A 20056-nucleotide genomic window follows, 5' to 3' on the forward strand; every position below is an offset into this window, starting at 1 on the left:
GTTTCTGTATGGCAGCATTCAGTCGTCACACATTGAACACATCAGCATTTCTTACTACAGCCGCTGCTTGGCCGGTTTAGTTTGGATGTGTTCTTATCTGGGTGGGGGGTAGCACATCAGAGTGATGAATTTGTGCTGGATCAGTTGTCTTAAATGTAATGTGGCGTGAACTTGAACTTATGGATCTAGAGAACATTTCTCAATGACATTACAGCCCTACTCAGCACAAGTAAGAATAGTTTTGCTGCTACATATTTTCCCCAGTGCAGTCTCACACGCCCACATACTCTCTATTGTTCTGCCCCTTCCCATTTCACATTGGGATACATCTGCTGGGACTGTATATTTTTCCAGGCCTATCCCTGACTCTGATTATATCTGCCATCACAGATATAGCCCTTCTCTCACACGCCCGGGGCATGTACCAAATTGTTTTTTTCTGTGGTAGAACATCAGGAAACGAGGCAGTGTTCCCTGAACGCTTTGGCCATTGGCTGCTGGTCACGTGGACCGAAGGAAAGACCTTGTGGAAGTTTTGTCTTCCCCCCATCTCAATCTCAGCTGAGAAGTCAGCATGTGTGCGCGTGGGGGGCGGTGGGGGACAAGCCTTGTCATCTGAGTCAGGTGGTATGATGAAGCTCGAGCGTTTGTTCGGCTGTGGTGACTCGGAGGGAGGAGGCCGGCGGGTGGGGAGCTGATTTGGCTTCCAGTGAGGGCATGTCAGAGGCAGGAATTCACAAGGAGTGCTCACACAACAACTCATCAGAGTGAGGACGGCTGCGTGAGGAATCAAGCGTTGCATTATGGAGGCTGTACACGGCAGTGTGACCTTTACGGATGGGGCGGTGAATGTGGACAGCGTGGCTGCCTCAGCACACTGTGAAGGTGCAGACGGAGCAAATCCTGCAGGGAGTCAGGAGGCAGTGAACAACAACGTGGAGCAAATGGCAAATACTACAGAAACTGCAGAAGATGAGGATGTTACTAGTGGCACAGGTACTGGAAAATCTACGCACCCATTCACTTTAACTGCTGCCGACAATCCAGGGGAAGATGTGGAGACTGCTGACGCTATCTGTACCGAGGACAGTGCTGATCTGACAGATAGCTGGAGTGTGGACATGGATGACGTCATGGATCAAAGCGCCAAGGGCGACAGCGAGAGTGACGGCGACGCCACGAATGAAACAACTTGTCTGGAGGCCATGACTCTTGACGGGCAGGAATACTACCTGAGGCTGGGTGACACCCCGCGACGGCGCTCTGCCCTGCGCCTCTCACGCATCATTGCCCGCCAGCAGCTTCTGAGGAAGCTGGCACAAGGTAGATATGGAGAGGAGTTACCGCTGACTGATTTTGCAACACGTATAATTCAAATTTGACGTAGGAGTTGGATGATCTCTTCAGAAATTATGAAGAAATCACATATTTTTAATTGGTCGATGCACTTTACCCACATTTTCCTCCACATGTGTCGGTTTAAACTAGGTCATGAAACTCCTCAGTAGATTTTTAAAGACTGCCAAGCCTTAAAAAAAGCCAGAATTTCCCTCCAGCTTTTAATTTCTCCCGTGGATGAACTCAAGCAGCTCATTTGTTCCGTCCATTCAGAGACCGAAAAGAGATTCAAACAATGTAAGCTTTGATAAATAAGTGCGTCCGTTTTAAAACATGGGAAGGAAGATTCTGATTGCAGCCTTTTCATGGGAGATGCTGTCTTCCTTGTTTAATATTTGACCTTTTCCACAGACCCTGTAGCTGCAACCCGTCTATCTTCGATTTCATCACAGCTTTTTAAGAATGCTTTACTGGCAAGAGAGTAACACACTTCACATTACAAGCGCTCCCACGTCTTTCTGGATTCACTCAGTTCGGACGTATGGAGCCACTTCTGCTCCAAAGATGCCTTTCATAAATCCAAAGGAAGTCATAACAAACCATGAAGGACCAAAGTGTTATTGTTTTGGTCTGTGTCCCACCTTCCCAACTGGTTCCTTCCCCTGCTTCCTGTCACGTGACCCACGCTTCCCAGGCAGCGAACAGAACGTCCAGTGGAATAACGTTGTCACGGCGGAGGCTTTGAGGCGTGTGCTGGCTGTGTTCATTTCCAGGTGCATTGTTGGTGGCCTTGACACATGTCAGGTGTTATATTATTTCGTTCCATATTATTGTGACGTATGTTCTGGAGCAGAAACTTGTCAGATCTTGTGTTAGGTTATTACAGCCTCTTGATGAAATAATACATGAGGAAAGATATGGCAGGAATGTAGCAGGTTCATGCCTGTGCTTGGTGATTATATGACTTTCACTCATGGCTTCATGCTCTAAAACAAACTTTTCTTTTCTCCACCCCACACACACTGAAACCTTTGTCGAATTCCACTTGTCAATAGCTGGTCGACTGTGAGACCGCCTTAAATAATAATAAACAAAAAAAAGGGACCCAGTGACCCAGCCCACGCCCAAACCTGAAACCGATCTGATCGTCTTTTTTGATTTGTAATTACTCGTATTCAGACATTTTAAAGCAAGTTAAAGTGCATTTGCCTTGTTGAATAGATAAAATGACTACATATACGGCGCAGAGGGGCCTTTTACGCCACAGTTTGACTTGGCGCGCTATAACGATTGCTCAATTTCACTTAGGGGTGGTCCTGCTTTTGTTCATGCTGGTTCATTGTCGTGGCTCGCTGAGAAATTTCACGAAACTGAGCTATCGTTATTCACCATCTCTTAAACCGTCCGTTATCACCTGATATTGCAACTCCCTCAGCTCTGCGTAAAAGTTCAGCCACTTTCTGTTTTGACTTTATGTCTGGCAAATTTATTATTTCCCCCTTCACACTTGGATTGTTTCATTTTTGGCTGACTCATTAGTTTTACTTGGGTTTAATTGTGGTAGCTGTGAAGCAGACGCCTTTCATTTTTATTAGTCGGTAAGCTTTGTGCCTTCCTTTCACGGAAATGTGCATTTGTTTTACTTTTTAAGATATTTTTTTCCTTTAAACAATTAGCTCCCCTTTTAAGTAGTAAAGGAAAATCCTCATTGGCCTGTCCTGTCAGAGTAAAGCTAACCATCACCTGTTAATCTGCCAGAAAGCCAAAAGGCTGCACAGATGATAATAAACGCTTCATCAAACCTGATCTAAATGCATAAGTGTAACATGTCGCTTTAGCGCCCCCTGCTGGAGAGAAAGTGACACAACCAAGCGCACAACTTCATAACCTCCAGCCTCATTGTCTCATCCTATCTCATCCTTTTACCGACACCCACCACAACCTCAGGGCTAATTACAGTCAAATGTTAACTCGAAGCAGTCCATCCTTTCTTTCTGTCGTATTGTATATCCAGCTCTGTCAAAACTCCTCAGTCCTCAGCCTGTGAAGCACATGAGACTCTGTGCCTGAACCTGCACCGATTTCATGCCAGTATTGATTCTGTTTTACACTGCATTCCTGAGGGCTCGACATCATCACAGATGCACCGCACGAGACAGGAAAGACATATTCCTCTCCAACATCCCGCCCTCCCTTCCTTTCTCTGTCACTCCTCCTCTGTCTCCTACACTCCTTTTTTCTTTTTCTTTTTTTTGACATTTAAACATGAAGGACTAAGTGGTTTAGCGTATGTGGGAATATGGCTGCTTTCCAGGCATCCTGTGTGTATATATATGTATATATATGTGCGTGCGTGTGTAGACTATTACTGCTCATAGTCTTCTCTTATCTCTGCTATTTCTCTTCTGGTTATTGATGGGGTTTGACCAAATGGACAAGTTCTGATCTAAATATAACTCTGTAAACGGTTTCTAGTTTTTCTCTCATTATCCACTTAGCGTCCAACAGTAATCCCAGCTGAGTCCCACTGACATGTTCAGCCCAGGAACTTCCTGCTGCTGTTCTTAGCTCACATGCCGCTCTGGTCGCATGGGAAATTCAGTGCAGGAAATGATGTCATGCAAGGCACTTCAGGGTCCTTGAGACCCTGCAGTAGGCAGCTATAACTCTGAGAAAAGACTGACAGAAAGTCAAGGTTACTGCCGTCGGATAAAAGGCAGGAAATGAAAGGTGGAAGAAAGAAAGGCAATCTTCTATTTAGAGGACATCGGGGTGCTTGTATTATGTAACATCGCTGGCACCCTTGTTACGTAAGAAATTACCTTCGTTTATCCCACACACTGAGGCCCAAATTCACACACAGTCAAACACAGACTCATACCATCTGTGTCTTCCTCTGCTGCTGCTGTAGTAGCGGCTCGCCGCCTGTTGTAATATATTCTCCACAGCAGGAATGTAGTGACATGAAACAGACTGAGGGGAGGGCAGCTTGGATTAGCTCCGTTTGACTGTGCGAGTTGGGGGTGTTTCGCGGCCCGCTAATAACATGTTTGTATACTAATTAATCTCTTGATTAAATTCTCCCCAGATGAATAGCAGGGCTTTGTTCCCATGCTGGCAGGAGCTTCGTCCATTGTCTTCATGCAGAAACACAAAAAGCACAAATTCATACGGCGTAACGAAGCATGCCGCTTTGTTTGTTTATTTAGACTGGCCTAGCATGGCTTCATAAGTTTTGATTACCTTTAAAATCAACACACAACAGCACGAGGAGTTAGCATCACGAAAGAAATGACCACAAACCTATTCATCAAAATTAAAAATAATGGAAACAACAGAAACAGAATAGTATAGAACAATACGACATTAGAGATGTGTGCGTTTTACATTTACATGTGCCAGGATACAGTTTCTACGCGTCTTATAAATTTGTGCAATATCTGTGTTGACTGTGAGCAATGTGTGCTGAGTTTCAGTCAGTGCCGTGGAGTTGTGGAGTCTAACGGCCGTCTGTGAGAAAGGGCCTCCTAAATTTGTGATTTATAGGATGAGGCTATAGTTGCTCATGATGGTTTTCAGCTTCCCTCGCATCTTCTACTCTTATACACGGGGTTTGCAAACTTTGCTGTCAGAAGAGCCATTTACGGCCTCCAAACTTTTATATGTGCACACACAAACTATAGTTTTGTTGCCTTTCTTAAATTATAGAACTAAAGAGAAGTGGCACCGTGCAGCTATTCTTACCATCTATGACATGTCTCTGTCTGTGAATAACTTACCATCTCCACAGCTGAGCTGCCATAAAACTAGCAGCAGTAGTTGAGCTGAAAGTATGTTTACTCTGCTCAGCTTTACCGCAGCAGTTTCGAAATCCCCCTTTTTGTCTCCTCTCCACCTCAGTACTTCTTGGTTACCGACTCACGCTTTATATAGCCGTGATCTGTTGCCTCCCCGAACCGACCATCTTCCTTGTATATAGTGGCACCAACATTTAGTGCAATCAACCATTAAATATTGACAATATTGTATAATTTTGCCAAAATTGGTCACGAGTAAAAGGTTTGAGTTATAGTTTTCTACCATAGCTGCAGTCATAGTTAAGCAGGAGTGAATTGTTGACTGTTTTCACTCGTTGTATGTGACTCTATAACTGACAGCTCCCATGTTCACTGTAAATGATGCAACACGTCAGCTGTGCATTGGTGTGGCTCGCCGATGTGTTCTCAATATTTTAGTGCCACACAGGAATAATTAGTGTTTCCTGCTTCCTTTCCTCGTAATATCTCCTCCTCACCATCTGGATCAGCCCCCCACCGCCACAGCCACAACCAGCACCAGCACCACCACCACCGGCACCACCTGGTTTCTATAAAAAGAGCTGGAGCATTTTTAAATCTCACATTCGGTAAATAAACGGCTGGTGCGGTATGTCTTCCTCCCTGCGGTTTTCCCACAGGGTCCGTCCATCTCGGCTGCCCTCCCCACCCCAGCTGTCTGACTGTCTCATCCTTTTTGCATTCTCTGACTCACTGGGGGCAACATCTGGACCGCTGTAAACGTCTGCGCTGGTGTGTGTGTGAAGTATGTGTGTGTGTGCGAACACATTGCTCTGGTGTGCGGCACAGAGTAGAGAGAACCAGTAGAGAGAAGCGCCAAGGTCAGAGCGTCCTTGCCGGCCAGCCGGCAGGTTAAGCTGACATGTGAGGTTAGCGTCCACCGGTTGTCAGTCTGTGACCCCGGGGTCTGGCTGATGCAAGCGCCAGATGAAATTAGCCACTTCCTGTAGGGACTTGATGGGGCGGCAGCAGTTCTGGCAATGACGAAGAGGATGCTGAGTTGATGGCATCTACCACCTTCTTGTCGGAGCAAAGCGGGATGAGGAGGATTCAGTGAAAGAAGCAAAGGAGACGGATGGATGAAGGACACGCGTGATGGAGTATTTTTGTTTGAAGAAAGATTGTGGGGGGGTTAAGATAAGAGACGTTCAGAGCAAGGAGGTTGTAGAATGAGTTCAGAGGCAAGAAAAGGGTGGAGAAACGAGGAGATACTGGCAAGAAAGAAACTAGAATAGAAGGAAGAAAGTGTAAGAAAGTGTGACCGAGAAAGTTGTAAAAAGAGCGAGATGTTGTAAGTGGATGCTGACAAGGATGAAAGTTTGCGAGAAAAATTTGAGGAGAAAATTAGAGGGAAGGGAAAACCTGCATGGGGCAGGGTGGAAAAGGGAGGCAGAGTTGTAAACACAAGGGCTGGAGAGGCAGCGAGCAGGAACGCACAGAAACGTTTGATGAAAATCGGCGTAGTAGCGAATGGACGCGCCGCTGGATGGAGAGGGAACTTCACTCTGAGCAAAGGGGAAAGACATAGAGGCATGTCATCAGCCGCACCATGAGGGCATCCAGTAAGTTTTCTCACCCTGCAGGCTCTCTCACTAGAGTTTCTCTTTGTCTCTCTCTTCTCTCTGTTCTATTTTCAGAGCTGCAAAAATTTTTTTTTATTTTTCTTACGATCTACCCCTTGCGCTCCATCACATGTGATTTAGAGAGAGGAGCTATGCTGAGAATGTTGGAAGAGGGGTGTAATTGCAGGACTGCGGCGACAGGATCGTTTCCTCTGGCCGTTCTCATCTCTGATGGTGAAGACGGAGGCTTTTTATTGCCCTGCTGAACTTTGTCCTCTGTGTTTCTGTGGTGTCTTTCCCAGTCAGTGCCAGCACCTCTAAATGAGTGAATGAGACAAGTGGGAGTGAATGAGTGGGGCCGTGACAGAGGTATGAGTTAAGAGCTGAGAATACGGGAGTAAAATTGCTGTTGGGTTGTGTTTTAATAACTTTCTGTGCAGGTTTATATTCATCTTAACCTCACAACACGTTTTATTTGTTCACATTTTGTCCTTTAATGGTCTTTCCATCCGTCACTGTGCACAATTTATGTGATAAGTTACTTGGACATGTATGTGTTGTGTGTGTGTAAATGTACATTTCATGTCTGTTATCGCCGGCACCAAATCATTCAGTCGTCGATGTCAGCACAGAGAGCAGCTGCACGGCGGTTTAATAAGTGTCTGCTCATAAAGAAAACACACGCACATGTGCACATTTTAGAACTGCCACTTTAGCAGCTTGTGCAATACATATGCTAGTGGAAAAACGCAGTAAAACCAATCTCTATAAAAAACGCGTCCACGGTGCTGGCGGCAGCACCTAATGGGGTGCGGTGCCATGTGTAAACCCTGTTACATTAATGCACCAGCAGCTGAAATCCGACTGCTTGTGTATCACAAGTGTGGACATACTGTTGGAAGTGTGTTGCCTTTGTCTTCTCGAGGCGATGTGCGTCCCCTCGCTGGCTAATTTCCAGCTTTTCCCAGTCTCATCATTCCTGCGAGTTCCCAGAGGAAAGATAAATTCTCTGAGATGTTCCCCCTCCGTGTACCGACAATATTCTCAGATGGGGACTATAACAAATACAGTGTGGTGCTTTACATGTCTCGATTTATCTAATTTAGATTTAGATTTAATAATTAAGGATGGAGTATTGTTCCAATGTGACTCTCAGAGGGAAATTCAATAATTGAGGGACTTTCCTCCACAATAATATTTCAGTATCACAAAGTTCCAGATGTTTTTTGTTTGACAACTTTCTCTCGTGATACATAGGATAAAAGCTTCTTGTCATAGAGGAAAGATCAGTAAATGCCAAAGAAATCTTCACGGTCAGTAAGTTGTGTAAATTCAACATGCTGTTTCTGTTTGCTTTACAGAGATTGAGGCTAAGGAGGCCTGCGATTGGCTGAGAGCAGCGGGATTTCCACAGTACGCCCAGCTCTACGAAGGTAAAACACACACACTCGAACGCAGACACCGAGTAGCCAAGGTCCAGCTTTCACCCAGCTGCCTTGCTTCACACAAAGACCTCCTCCGTCAAATCTCTCCCATTGTTTATTCTCTATGCTTAGTTAGTTTTCTCCCTCTGCCTTATTTTTCCATCATCCTTCTGCCATCCCTCCATCTCGTCGTCTTCTGGGCCGCTGCGTTCTATTTCCAGGCATCACGTCCTGTTCAGAGGGGAGGGGTCATGGGAAAGGCCTTGTTATCACTGCTGGGACTCTCAAAGCTTCTCTTTCTCTCCTCTTTCCTCCACCTTTCTTCTTGGACCCCGGCCTCAGCTCGCCCACCGCTTTTCCTCCAGCCATCCGTCCATCAAAGCCCGTCGTTTCTTCCTCTTTCTCAGCTTCTTTTCTTTAGTTTTCACCCTTTCTGTCCTCCCCACCCACCTATTTGGAAAACCTACAGGCGTTTATGCATGTGATGATCATCGGGTCTCATGCTGTTGAAGCGCAAACAGGAAACGGCCCCGTTAATCTAAGAAGTAGTTCTTAAAATCCTGTAGTCCTTCTTTAGCAGCACACACACACGCACATATTTCTTCTCTGAGAAATGCTGTGAGCTCCAGTAATGTCTGGTTTTGGATGCCGGGCGCTGCGGCTGCTCCCCGGGCGCACATCATGCCTGCAGTCTGCCACCACACACAGAGAAATCACCAAAATAAAAAGCTTGAGTCACTGCAGCGTTGGTATTGTGTGGGATTTCAGTTATTTTGGGGTTTGTGTGTGTGTGTGTGTGTGTGTGTGTGTCGGGTAAACTTCAAACGCAAATGACAAGTGTTAACAGTGGCAGCTGTGCCATACTCCACAGATTTCATTAGCAGTTAAGCGGCAGAGCAAACCGCCGTCTCCTGCTGTCTGTCAGTCATTAACTAAAGACTTGTTCTCTCTCTCTCTCTCTGTCTTTTTCTCACAGATTCCCAGTTCCCAATTGATATTTCATCCGTGAAAAGGGACCACGACTTTTTGGACCGGGATCTGGTGGAGCCTCTGTGCCGGTAGTCACCACTTTACACCTAACAGAGCTTTTACCATCCAGTTTGCGTTTAACCCTCTGGGAAAATCTCAGATTCCTTTCCGTGTCGTCCTCGTTCACTACTGTGGCTTGTCCCCGCGGCCTGGTGCTAACCGCTACTCATTAGATGTCTGACCCCGACCCCTAATGAACTCCCCATGCACGTCTCCTGCCCAGACACCCAGGCTTTGATCTGGTCACCTCCCCTCCCCTCTGCCACGCTCTGATCTCCCATTCAAAGCGGAGAGAGACCCTCAGGGGGCAAAATAGTAGGGGGTGAACGGGTGAGGGTACGGGGGAAAAGCAGTGAGGGGGTGCCAAAATATTCCAGCAGATGGCTTTGAGTGTGTTTTAAGTCTCTTTGCTTACCTCTGTGATCTATCTCTTTCTCATCTCTTATTTCTTTCTCATTGAAGTTTTCCTTGCTTGCACCAGCACATTTCCCCCACCTCTTATCTTATCCTCTTTTCGCTGCTCACCCCCACCTCTCCAATGTGTATGGGTGTGGTAATTATACCGTTAGTGATTCCTGACAGCTATGAGAACCGTCTTAGAAGCACTAAATCACACTCATAATGCACTGTTTATATTTTAAATTACATACTCACGCCTGCAACGATGCATATTGTATAAGGCCGTTGGTATTGTTGTGGCTGATACATACAAAGGACAGTTCCCTATTGTGTTGTTAGAGGCCTTCAAATGACAGAGGCCACGGGCCCCGAAACATGCTTTTAATGATCCCATCTTGAAAGGCACAAACACAGACACCACCTCCCTAACAAGCCGCTCTTCACATCCCGTCGCGCAGAATGCGGAAGGTGGAGACAGCGATCGGGTTAGCAGGCTTTCCTCCGGGAGGGCGGGTTGAGGACGCGGAGGCAGATGAAGGGAAAGAAGGAGGAAAGTGGAGGGGAGGAGGAGCTGGCTGTGTTTTGGGGAGAAAATGCGCTCCTCGAGGGTGAGGATCGGGTTTTTAGAGGAGTGAGAGGGAGGAACAAGAAGGAAGGGTGAAGGAGGAGAGTCAGAGGAAGGAGGATAAGGATAAGGTGGTGGAGAAAAGTGAGACAGTGAAAGGGAGCAGTGTTACACACAGCAGCAGACAGAACAGAGCCAGTCTACGAGCCTGTCTAGTTTAGCATGTGACTGTGTGGATGTGTGTGTTGCAGGCGTCTGAATACTCTGAACAAGTGTGCCTCCATGAAACTGGATGTCAGCCACCCCAAGAAGAAAGTAAGTCAGTAATTACTTATATACATGTTTAAAATGTTTGGTGTCTGCTTCTTTAGAAACTCTTCTATTGTACCATGAAGTGCAGAAATCCCAGTGTTAGTTTTCGAACACAACCTAAAGGGGATCTTGTGACTCTGTATTGCGTTTTTTAATAGAAAACATTTACCTAATACGTGTCCTTCCACAGGGTGATGACTCTGATGAAGATGACCCAATGGCTATCAGTAAAAGGTGGACGTTCGAGTGGAGCAGCCGACGCTGGTCTCGCCTACAAGACTTCCTGTTGGACAGCACCAACGAGAGCAGCCCGACGGGTCAGGGGGAGGGTCTGCACAGCACCGTGAGCAGTGAGAGCGTGCTGACGGACCTGAGCGAGCAGGAGATCACTGAAATCTCCTCGCTCCACAGCGAGGACTCCACCTCTGCCATGCCTGACTCTATATCTATGGCGTCCCTCTCCGCCTCCTATCAGCCGCCCAGGGATCTTCCGCACTACAACTCCCTGCCGATCAAGAGCAGCCGCCACGGGCAAGGAGGGCGGAATAAAGCCAAAGAGTTTTTGCGTAGGATGGAATTAATGCGTACCTGGGGGCCGTCGACGAGGCGGAAAAGCTCAAGTCGAAGGCCGCCGCTGGTGATCAGCGGGCCGGTGTTGCAGGGGGAGGAGCCTCAGGCACTGCAGATGCTCCAGTGTACTCCTATCAGCCAATTAGAGCAAAGCCCTAAACACGACCTCCAAGCTGATGAAGACACTTCCGCCGTCTCCCTTAGCAAGGACTGTACAGACCAGTCCTCAGTGAGTGTGAGCCCTAGCAACGAGACCCTCCTGCCCAGTGTGAAGGAGCCAGCATGTACAAAACCCCGCACTGCCAGCAAGAGAAGCAGCGTGTATCTGGAGGATATGGAGTTGCCTTCTCAGGGTAAGAGAACTGATGGTCAGAACCAGTTTGGCAGAAACCAATTTCACTCATATGAAAATCTCCTCATTCACATCCCCAAAGACCATAAACCGGGCACCTTTCCGAAAGCCTTATCCATAGAAAGCCTGGCGCCTTCCCAAAGTGACAGAAATGGCCCCCACAGTCATGTCCAAAATTCTCTACCTGACAATGGCCTTGGTGAACCGTGGTCAGGTAAACCTTTGTCCAAACCCCCCTGTCCTGGAGCGCCACGGGGCAGCAGGGTGAGTGTTTACGACAACGTGCCGGGCTCCCACCTGTACGCCAGCACAGGAGACCTGCTGGACTTGGAGAAAGAGGACAACCTGTTTCCGCACCTGGACGACATTATCCAGCACGTGAGTGGTTTACAGCAAATTGTGGACCACTGGAGTCGCAGCGTGCTGCCCGAGGGGGAAGCAGGGGAGGAGGGGGAGGAAGGGGAAGGCAGGACCACCCCCAGTGAAGGGGAGAGAGATGGCGTCTCCTTGAATGACACGGATTCAACAGGGACCAGTCGGGAGAGGCGGGACTCGGGAGTCGGGGCCTCCCTGACAAGACCTCGGTGAGTAGCTGTTCAGGTATTTAAAGGATAATTATGGTTTATTACAACGTGGGCCTTGTTTTTACAGTTTTGGCTCTAATTTTAATAGTTTATAATAACACTGCACTCACCATGGTAATCGCTGAGATCTTGGAACGTGCCGACACCACGACAACAAAGCCCAACAATACGAAAAACAAGCAGTCAGTCATGCTGGTTGTAAACAAGCCAAGATTTTAATCTGATCACCTGAAACACCTTATTTGGAGTAATGCAAGCAAAACAGATCATTCCACACTCAGGAAAACTGTGGCTGTTGGCCTGTAAACCTATAAAGAATAGGTTTCAGTGCCCTCGTGGATACTGAAATAACTTTTGCCGACTGTAATCTTTTATTCTCTTCATACCAACCATTGTGAGCTTCATCCTTAAACATAGAGGGATAGGGGACAAAATAAACTGCTCAGATTCTCTGAACTTAAAATAAGCAGTCTGAGTTGAACAAATTAACTGGTTACCTTGAAAGTTGCAGTCTTTATGGCACCAATGCCCTCATTTTGTGTCCCCTCCAACGTTGTTAAGCTCCAGAGGAGGGACAGAAGGACTTGTCTACAGTGAATTTGATTTGGAAACAACTCTCTTCAGGTTGTGTATGAAAGTACGAATAACTACAAGAAGCAAAATCAGATTTTACTATACACTAATGTGGGCACCTGTTGTTACTGTCTATGTTTTGTCTGCAAAACATGTCTATCTTGTCTGTCTATGTCTCACCGCCTCTCATTGTTTGCTGGTTTACTACTCTTCCTCCCATCCCAGTCTACGTTGGCCCAGTTTCAGAACGTCCGATCATCTCAACCAGCCGGCGTCGTCACTGCTGATCAGCAGCCAGTCAGCGGGACAGCTCAGCCTGCTGCAGAAGTTTTCCTTGCTCCGCCTCACTGCCATCATGGAGAAGTACTCGATGTCTAATAAACATGGCTGGACGTGGTGGGTACACACACTCACAAGTACTTAAATTCCTACACCGATCAGGCACAACATTAAGACCACTGACAGGAGAAGTAAAAACAGTGACCATCGTGTGACAGTTCAGTGTTCTGCTGGGAAACTTTTGGACCTGGCATTCATGTGGATGTTACTTAGACATGTAGCACCCACCTAGACCAGACCAGACCAGGCACCCCCACCCCATAGCAATGACACTCCTTGATGGCAGCAGCCGTCCTCAGCAGGATGCAGCTTGACACAGACACACACAAAAACGGTTTAGGAACAACTCAAAAAAGCATGAAGAACAGCACAAGGTGTTGACCTGGCCTCCAAATTCACTAGATCCCAAACTGATCAAGTATCTGTGGGATGATCCACAGAGGACCCTCCCCTCAACCCATAGGACCCAAATGCCCCCACTAACAACATCCTGTTACCAGACACCACAGGACACCCTCAGAAGGCCCATGTCCATTCTCTGATGAGTCACAACTGTTTCGGAGGCACAAGGGAGACCTACACAATATTAGAATGGTGGTCATAATGTTATGCCTGATGGGTGTATTACAAATGAGCTAACTTCCTGTTGTGTCCTATGTGACAGAGTATGTTGTATATGTGTGACAGTTTTTTACTGCTCCCTTCAACTCTACAGTAGAGCTGAAACAGCAGGACCTTATGCGCAATCAACACCTTCATGCATGTTTTAAAAACCATAACATCAATGGGTTTGTGCATTCTCAGCCACGCACTGCACGCCATCAGTCTCGTCTCAAACACAAGCGTGCCCTTGTGTCGTTAACGTCCGGTCCTGCTCGTTTTTACGATCCCCAGGAGGAAAAACTCTGTCGACCGGCATCCACATGGAGACGGAGATAATGAAAGCACAGGCCACTCTTTTCTCCCACACACTTCCCTAATTGTTTTCTGTCTATCGCTCCAAGGTCTGTGCCTAAGTTTATGAAGCGCATGAAGGTGCCGGACTACAAAGAGAAGAGTGTGTTTGGTGTTCCCCTCATCGTCCATGTCCAGCGCTGTGGTTTCCCTCTCCCTCTGTGTTTACAACAGGCCCTCAGCCACCTCAGAACACATTGTCTGGACCAGGTTAGAAAACTTAATGAGACCGGATTAGAGTCTCCGCATTTCCTGCTCATAGTGCCGATGTTGGTTGGCAGCTGGCGCACAGCTTAAATCTTACCTGTTTGCTTTCCATCCCTCCCCTTCCCCCGTCTTTACCACGTTCTTCTCTCAGGTGGGACTGTTCCGTAAGTCCGGCGTGAAGTCTCGCATTCAAGCACTGAGGCAGCAGTGTGAGCTGTCCCCTGACTCTGTGAGCTACGAGGACCAGTCAGCTTACGACGTGGCCGACATGGTCAAACAGTTCTTCAGGGACCTGCCCGAGCCGCTGCTAACGAGCAAGCTGGGGGAAACCTTCCTGCACATTTACCAGTGTAAGGCCCCCGAGAGGCGCGTGGTTCTGAAGATGTGACTGCAAACGGTTTTAATGATTAAACTGGCCCGAGTGAATGCAGGAGCAAACTGTGTGTGTAATCTTGTGCATGTTTTCTCATGAACTCCGGCCAAGGAGATAATTTGAGTGCATGGTGATAGTGCCAACCAGTTAATTAACACAGAAATTTGTAGCAGTGTAGCAACTAACAAATGAGCAGCTTTAATATCTCACTAACAGTAACCGTTTTATACCTTTTATGTACAGCGTTCCTTATAAAATGTAGATTTTAACTTGAATATTCGGTCCATCATTCATGCTCGTTCCTACTTCCTCTTTCTTTAGATGTCCCAAAAGAGCAGAGGTTACAAGCGGTGAGAGCGGCCATTTTGCTGATGCCCGATGAGAACCGGGAGGTTCTGCAGGCGTTGCTCTACTTCCTGCGTGATGTCACTTCCCTGGTGGAGGAGAACCAGATGACGCCGATGAACCTTGCCGTCTGCCTGGGGCCGTCGCTGTTCCACCTCAGCATCCTGAAGAATGAGACGCTGTCGCCCAGGTGCGCGTATGCACCGATGAGCACGCTGATGCTTGTGCAGGGAACTCGATGATAATAGCCACACTTTAATCATTGAGATCGACGATGCGTGCAACTCAATAATGAAAGTGTGTTATTATTATAAACATTTAGGCAGACCTACTAAAAATGCAAATTATTAATTAGGGGGAAAAAAATTGCTTCTGTCGTGAGAAATAAATTACAACATCGATTCAGTTTAGATGTTAATTTAGTGCCACGTTATCTACGTTACGCCTCTCTTTAAAAAAACATCTTCATGTAATCATTAAAATGTAACATTGGAGAATAAATACAACTTTTCTTACTTGTTTATTTGCCTTGAAAACGTGCAGTATAATAATGTATAATCACTATTCCTCTAGGTCAATCCAGAAGAAGTACACTACAGGCCGTCCGGATCAGAAAGACCTGAGCGAGAACTTGGCTGCCACTCAGGGCCTGACGCACATGATCACCGAGTGCCAGCGTCTTTTTCAGGTCAGCGTCAGACACACCACCGGGTGTTCAAAGAATGCGTGACTTCATCTTTATGTATGACTTTACCAGACGAACACGAAGCTGACGGAGGTTTCCCCTGCTGCTCTGTTATTATTCAAGGCCGTGTTATAATTGAGTTTTATGAGCTCATTGCTTAAACTGTATATCATTGTTACCTTGAAGCTGTCAGCGCACAACGAACTGCTGCTGTCAGGGACGAAGATAAACAGACTTTATTTTATTTTTTTTTAGTATGTTTCAAAGAGTTTTTGTGGAAGCAAGAATCCTCGACTCTTTGTGCACTTGCAACGTTGCTTTTAGTTTTACTGCACGGCTTATTTTCTGCTCTAAACTCGACAGTATTTAGGCCCCGAGCTGACGTGGTGCGATGTGGTCTGATGCACGTTCTCCCGCTGTTCCCCAGATCCCAGAGGAAATGGTGACCCAGTCGCGTAACTCCTACATGGAGGCCGAGCTGATGGTGCCCCCGCTGGACGAGCTCTGCAAGGCTCACGAGGAGGAAGTGGACGAGGACGAGGAGGAGGAGTACGAGGAAGGGTCTTATCACGTGCACCTGGAAAGGCTGATCCAGAACCTGCTGAAGGAGGCCAAAGATAAGAGCAAAGGCTGGGTGTCTCGCTCCACTACTGACCACGCAGAACTGGCATTTAAGAAGGTGTGCAGTCGTTGGATTTCTAGAATATCATGAAAGTTTGAAAAGGGCAAGAAAAAAGTAGAGCACACTGGGAATTTTAAAATCTCCTGTTGTGAACACAGGAAGCGCAGCTAAAGTAGAAACCTGTAGAAAGTCTTCTTTGGTACACACCTTTATGTCTGCAAATGTTTTCTCCTAATGCGTAAGGTGGGAGATGGTAACCCTCTAAGGCGGTGGCGAGTGTCTGTTGAGGTGTCGGCGGCTCCCACGGAGGTGCTGCAGCGGCTGCTGAGAGAGCGCCCCCTGTGGCAGAGTGAACTACGGCAGGAGAAGATTCTGGAGACGCTGGACAAACAGACGGACGTGTACCAGTACTCTTGCTGCAACATGGTGCCTCAACCCAGCTGTGACTATGTGGTACTAAGGTCAGGGTGACTTCAATTAGAGAGAATTATTTGCATTCCTGCCTGAAATGTTTGACTTGACTCACTTCTTTTGCCTCTCTGTCTCTTCAGAACGTGGCGTACGGATTTGTGCAAAGGCTCCTGCGCGCTGGTCTGTGCGTCTGTCGAACACGACGACAGCCCGCGCATGGGAGCAGTGAGGGGGGTCGTGTTGGAGTCGCAGTACCTCCTCGAGCCTTGCGGGACAGGGAGGACCAGGCTCACGCATATCTCCAGAGTGGACCTCAGGTACGGCTGGACTTCAAGTGATTTTATTCATAATCACGGTTTTAATCCACGCTGCAGTCATTAAAAGTGTGTTACTCGTGTTTCTTGTTGCAGGGGAAGATCTCCAGAATGGTACAACAAGACATTTGGTCACCTGTGCGTCAACGAAGCCCTGAGGATACGCTCGTCATTTCTCCCTTTTGATCAGACGAGCCCCGAGGCCAAGAACTGAACCCCAGATCTCGAGCTCTATTTTGGGTCACACTACCAGAGCAGCTGTACCTGAGAACCAGTGAGAGTATTCATTCATGCATTGGACTTTAGTGTTTTTTCACAGTGCCGAGCCACGAGGAGCTTTACTGTGCCATACTGCAATACGGGGGGGACACACACACACACAGAAGGAAAGAGTGTTTTTCATCATTTTGTCAGGTGTCTGTTAACAACATATCAACGCTTATTTATTTCAGAAATGATCATCTTCCAAGCCATTTTCTTGAATAACAGAGCTATTTTCAGCCTAAGCAGGTAATATCAGCTTCTTTGAAAAGCCATTGATGTTTCTCATAATTACTGGAAGGATGAGGTTGTGTAGTCAGAAACTATTTTCACTTTTTATTGATCTGGTTCAAATCCCCATCGTATTATCCAATATTTTACCAAAAACATGATCCAATAAAACAGGCACCAACAGCAGGTTTGAACATGCGATGGCTGCTGCAGTGGTTAACATTTAATCTGCAACAACTTCGTGAATAAATATCACTTCAGTAGCTATTGTAATAGAGTATCTATCTGAAACAAACACATACTCATAACTAATTTGGAGTATATTCACTATCTAACTGCATAAAGTTTGCTCATAGTATTAATTATTTTTAGAAATCTATCCAAACTGTGTCTTTAAAATGTCACGTCTAATACGCGTGACAGATTTGGTTGAAGCTAATATTTGTTTTTTCTTCCACAATTTACTCTTGAGTAAAAGCCTGATCAGCTTTTATCACGGTAAACGTCACACACACGACACTATCACAATATCTGGAGATCAAATCCACATTATGGACTGATTAATGTATTAACAATTCCAACTGGAGCTCCCTGATTAGCTTATTTGCACCTTCTGCAAACCTGTTCACTCACTCATCAACATTTATAGTACGCTGTTATTATAATGTGTTCCATAGATACTGTAACGATACAAAAACCTCTACCAGTACACCATGGCTACATGTCGGCACCGTGTTGTGAAACGTGCGCTAGCTTCAGGAAGACAAGGAGGGATCTGAATCACATCAAGGGGAAACACTCACCGGGTCCATAAATGTGCTTTGGATACGTGGTGTTGATTTAGTTCTCTGTCATTATTTTCAGTGTTAATCTTATCTAAAAAAAAACAAAAAACAAAAAAAATAGGAAATGCCATTTTAAAGTTATTATTGTCATTATATCTATGTATATGGTATTGTTTTTTTGTTTTTTTTGCTGTCATGTTATACGATGTCTAAGACATGTGACCATTTCACTGCTTCTGGGAAGCATGTTGGAAATTCTGCGTGTATGCGTGTGTGTGCATGGTTATGCCCGTGTTTCTGCAGTTTAAATATATGTACAGCCTGTATTGTAAATAACTGCAATGCTTTCTGTGACGGCAGATCAAACATCATAGTTTTTCAGGGTCCTCCTATCATATTGATATGCTGAAATGTGAAACTTTCCACACGCCACCCTACTTAAAGCAATAGCAGACTAAAGCTTGCTCTGCCCTGGCATCGCCTTGGCTTTGTTTTTTGTTTTTTTTGTTGTTTTTTTTCGGCTGTAGGCAGCGTTGCTATGGTGTTGCTATGAAATGATATCTCCACAGTGCCACCGTAATCCTGCTTGAAAGCTGTTTGCTGGGAAACAGCATGTGTGTGTGTGTGTTTGTGTAAATATGTGTGAATGAGAGAGACAAAATGACAGACATAAGAGTGAATGACTCTGACGCGAGCCTTTGACTGTGCGTGGAGAGGCTCCAAATTTAGCTGAGTAGCTGAGACCAGGGTGATTTATGCTTGGTTATTTCTGACAGAAAATAGAACCATTGTTTCTAAAGAAGAGAATAAAAATCTAAAACAAAATACACACAGTGCTCAGTTTGTGAAAATGTATTTTAATATTACAAGGCATCATTGCGAGAATCACAGTAAATCCATGTATGACGTTTTCCTTGTCATGGGTTCTTGTGCCCATTGAGAGGTGCTGTTGCCCCTCTGAATCTGGTAAGTGTGCCATGCAACATATTTTTAGACTACTGAGTGAATGAAGAGTCTTCAGAGCATCTGGGGACTCTCCCTAAGGACTTTTCCACTTTTCTCTCCATGTGTCCTTTTAAGTAATGGGCGAAAACTAAAGCTCCAGTGGTCAGATCAATACTCAATCACATTTACCTACTCAGCCGTGTTAGGTGGGGGCTCTCGCAGAGGACGATAAAGGTGTCTGAATAAAGACGCTCCTCTCCGCCGACCTCCATGTGAGTCAGGGTGCCTGCGAGCCTTGTGACAACACAGGAACAACTTCTACCTCATTTAACATGTCAGTGGTTTTATCTAGAAAGTGGGACGCACGGTTACGGCTCCTGAATGCCAATGATCCTCTGCTCAGCGGGTGCACTTTAGCTGCACTGGCTTTGACAAATGAGGAACATCGTGGTGCAAATTACACTTTGCAAAGAAATTCTAAGGTGAATCAAGCATTGATTTTTCCCATGAATCCATTTTGTGCCAGTGATGTTTTCTTGGAGTCACACAGGGCTAAGCTAATGCTGAAAATGAAAACATGATCTGTGCAAAATATTTTATATGGATTGATAGCTGTCAACATGTGCAGAGAAAATGCAGCGATTTAAAATAGCATCAATGTTCTTTCACATAAAATGACCCTGAAAAAAAGATGAGGGGGACCCCTACTGGAGAATACAGGAAGTGCATCTCAAGTTACTTCCCTTGACGAGGAAATCCGATTATATGAGACAGTTTTAAGATGCTTACTTTTATTTTTTATTTGTGTATCCATGTTAGGTGTTCAGCATAGGATAATTACATTATACACATATATCATACATTGCAGTTCCCATAACTGTAGGGGATTTAAAAAGAAAACGAAGTCGCCATTGAGTCAGTTTGTTTGCGACTTTACCACGTGTATTAGTCTGTGTTTTTAAATTTTGACAAATTGGCACAATTAAAAGTATGCCGAATTATCTTTAAGCAGTTCATAATTCCAGTATGCTAGTGGATGT

The 20056-nt window shown here is 46.0% G+C and overlaps 1 protein-coding gene across 2 annotated transcripts; it reads left to right on the forward strand.

Moving 5' to 3' along the window:
- Positions 1 to 332: 332 nt before the first annotated feature.
- On the forward strand, positions 333 to 18890 carry stard13a (StAR related lipid transfer domain containing 13a). Of its 2 annotated transcripts, none has more exons than XM_084565398.1 (14): positions 333 to 1323; positions 8098 to 8169; positions 9137 to 9218; positions 10405 to 10468; positions 10656 to 11971; positions 12770 to 12940; positions 13888 to 14047; positions 14196 to 14394; positions 14739 to 14952; positions 15336 to 15450; positions 15875 to 16126; positions 16313 to 16530; positions 16621 to 16797; positions 16891 to 18890. In XM_084565398.1, the coding sequence occupies exons 1-14, from the start codon at positions 804 to 806 to the stop codon at positions 17006 to 17008; spliced, it is 3678 nt and encodes a 1225-aa protein (XP_084421524.1). In that variant the 5' UTR covers positions 333 to 803; the 3' UTR covers positions 17009 to 18890. The 2 variants fall into 2 exon arrangements, with proteins under 2 accessions (XP_084421524.1, XP_084421525.1); XM_084565399.1 differs by lacking the exon at positions 333 to 1323 and adding an exon at positions 6294 to 6736.
- The last annotated feature ends 1166 nt before the right edge of the window (positions 18891 to 20056 follow it).

This window comes from Chelon labrosus (genome assembly GCF_963514085.1).
Source record: "Chelon labrosus genome assembly, chromosome: 17".
NCBI lineage: Eukaryota > Metazoa > Chordata > Actinopteri > Mugiliformes > Mugilidae > Chelon > Chelon labrosus.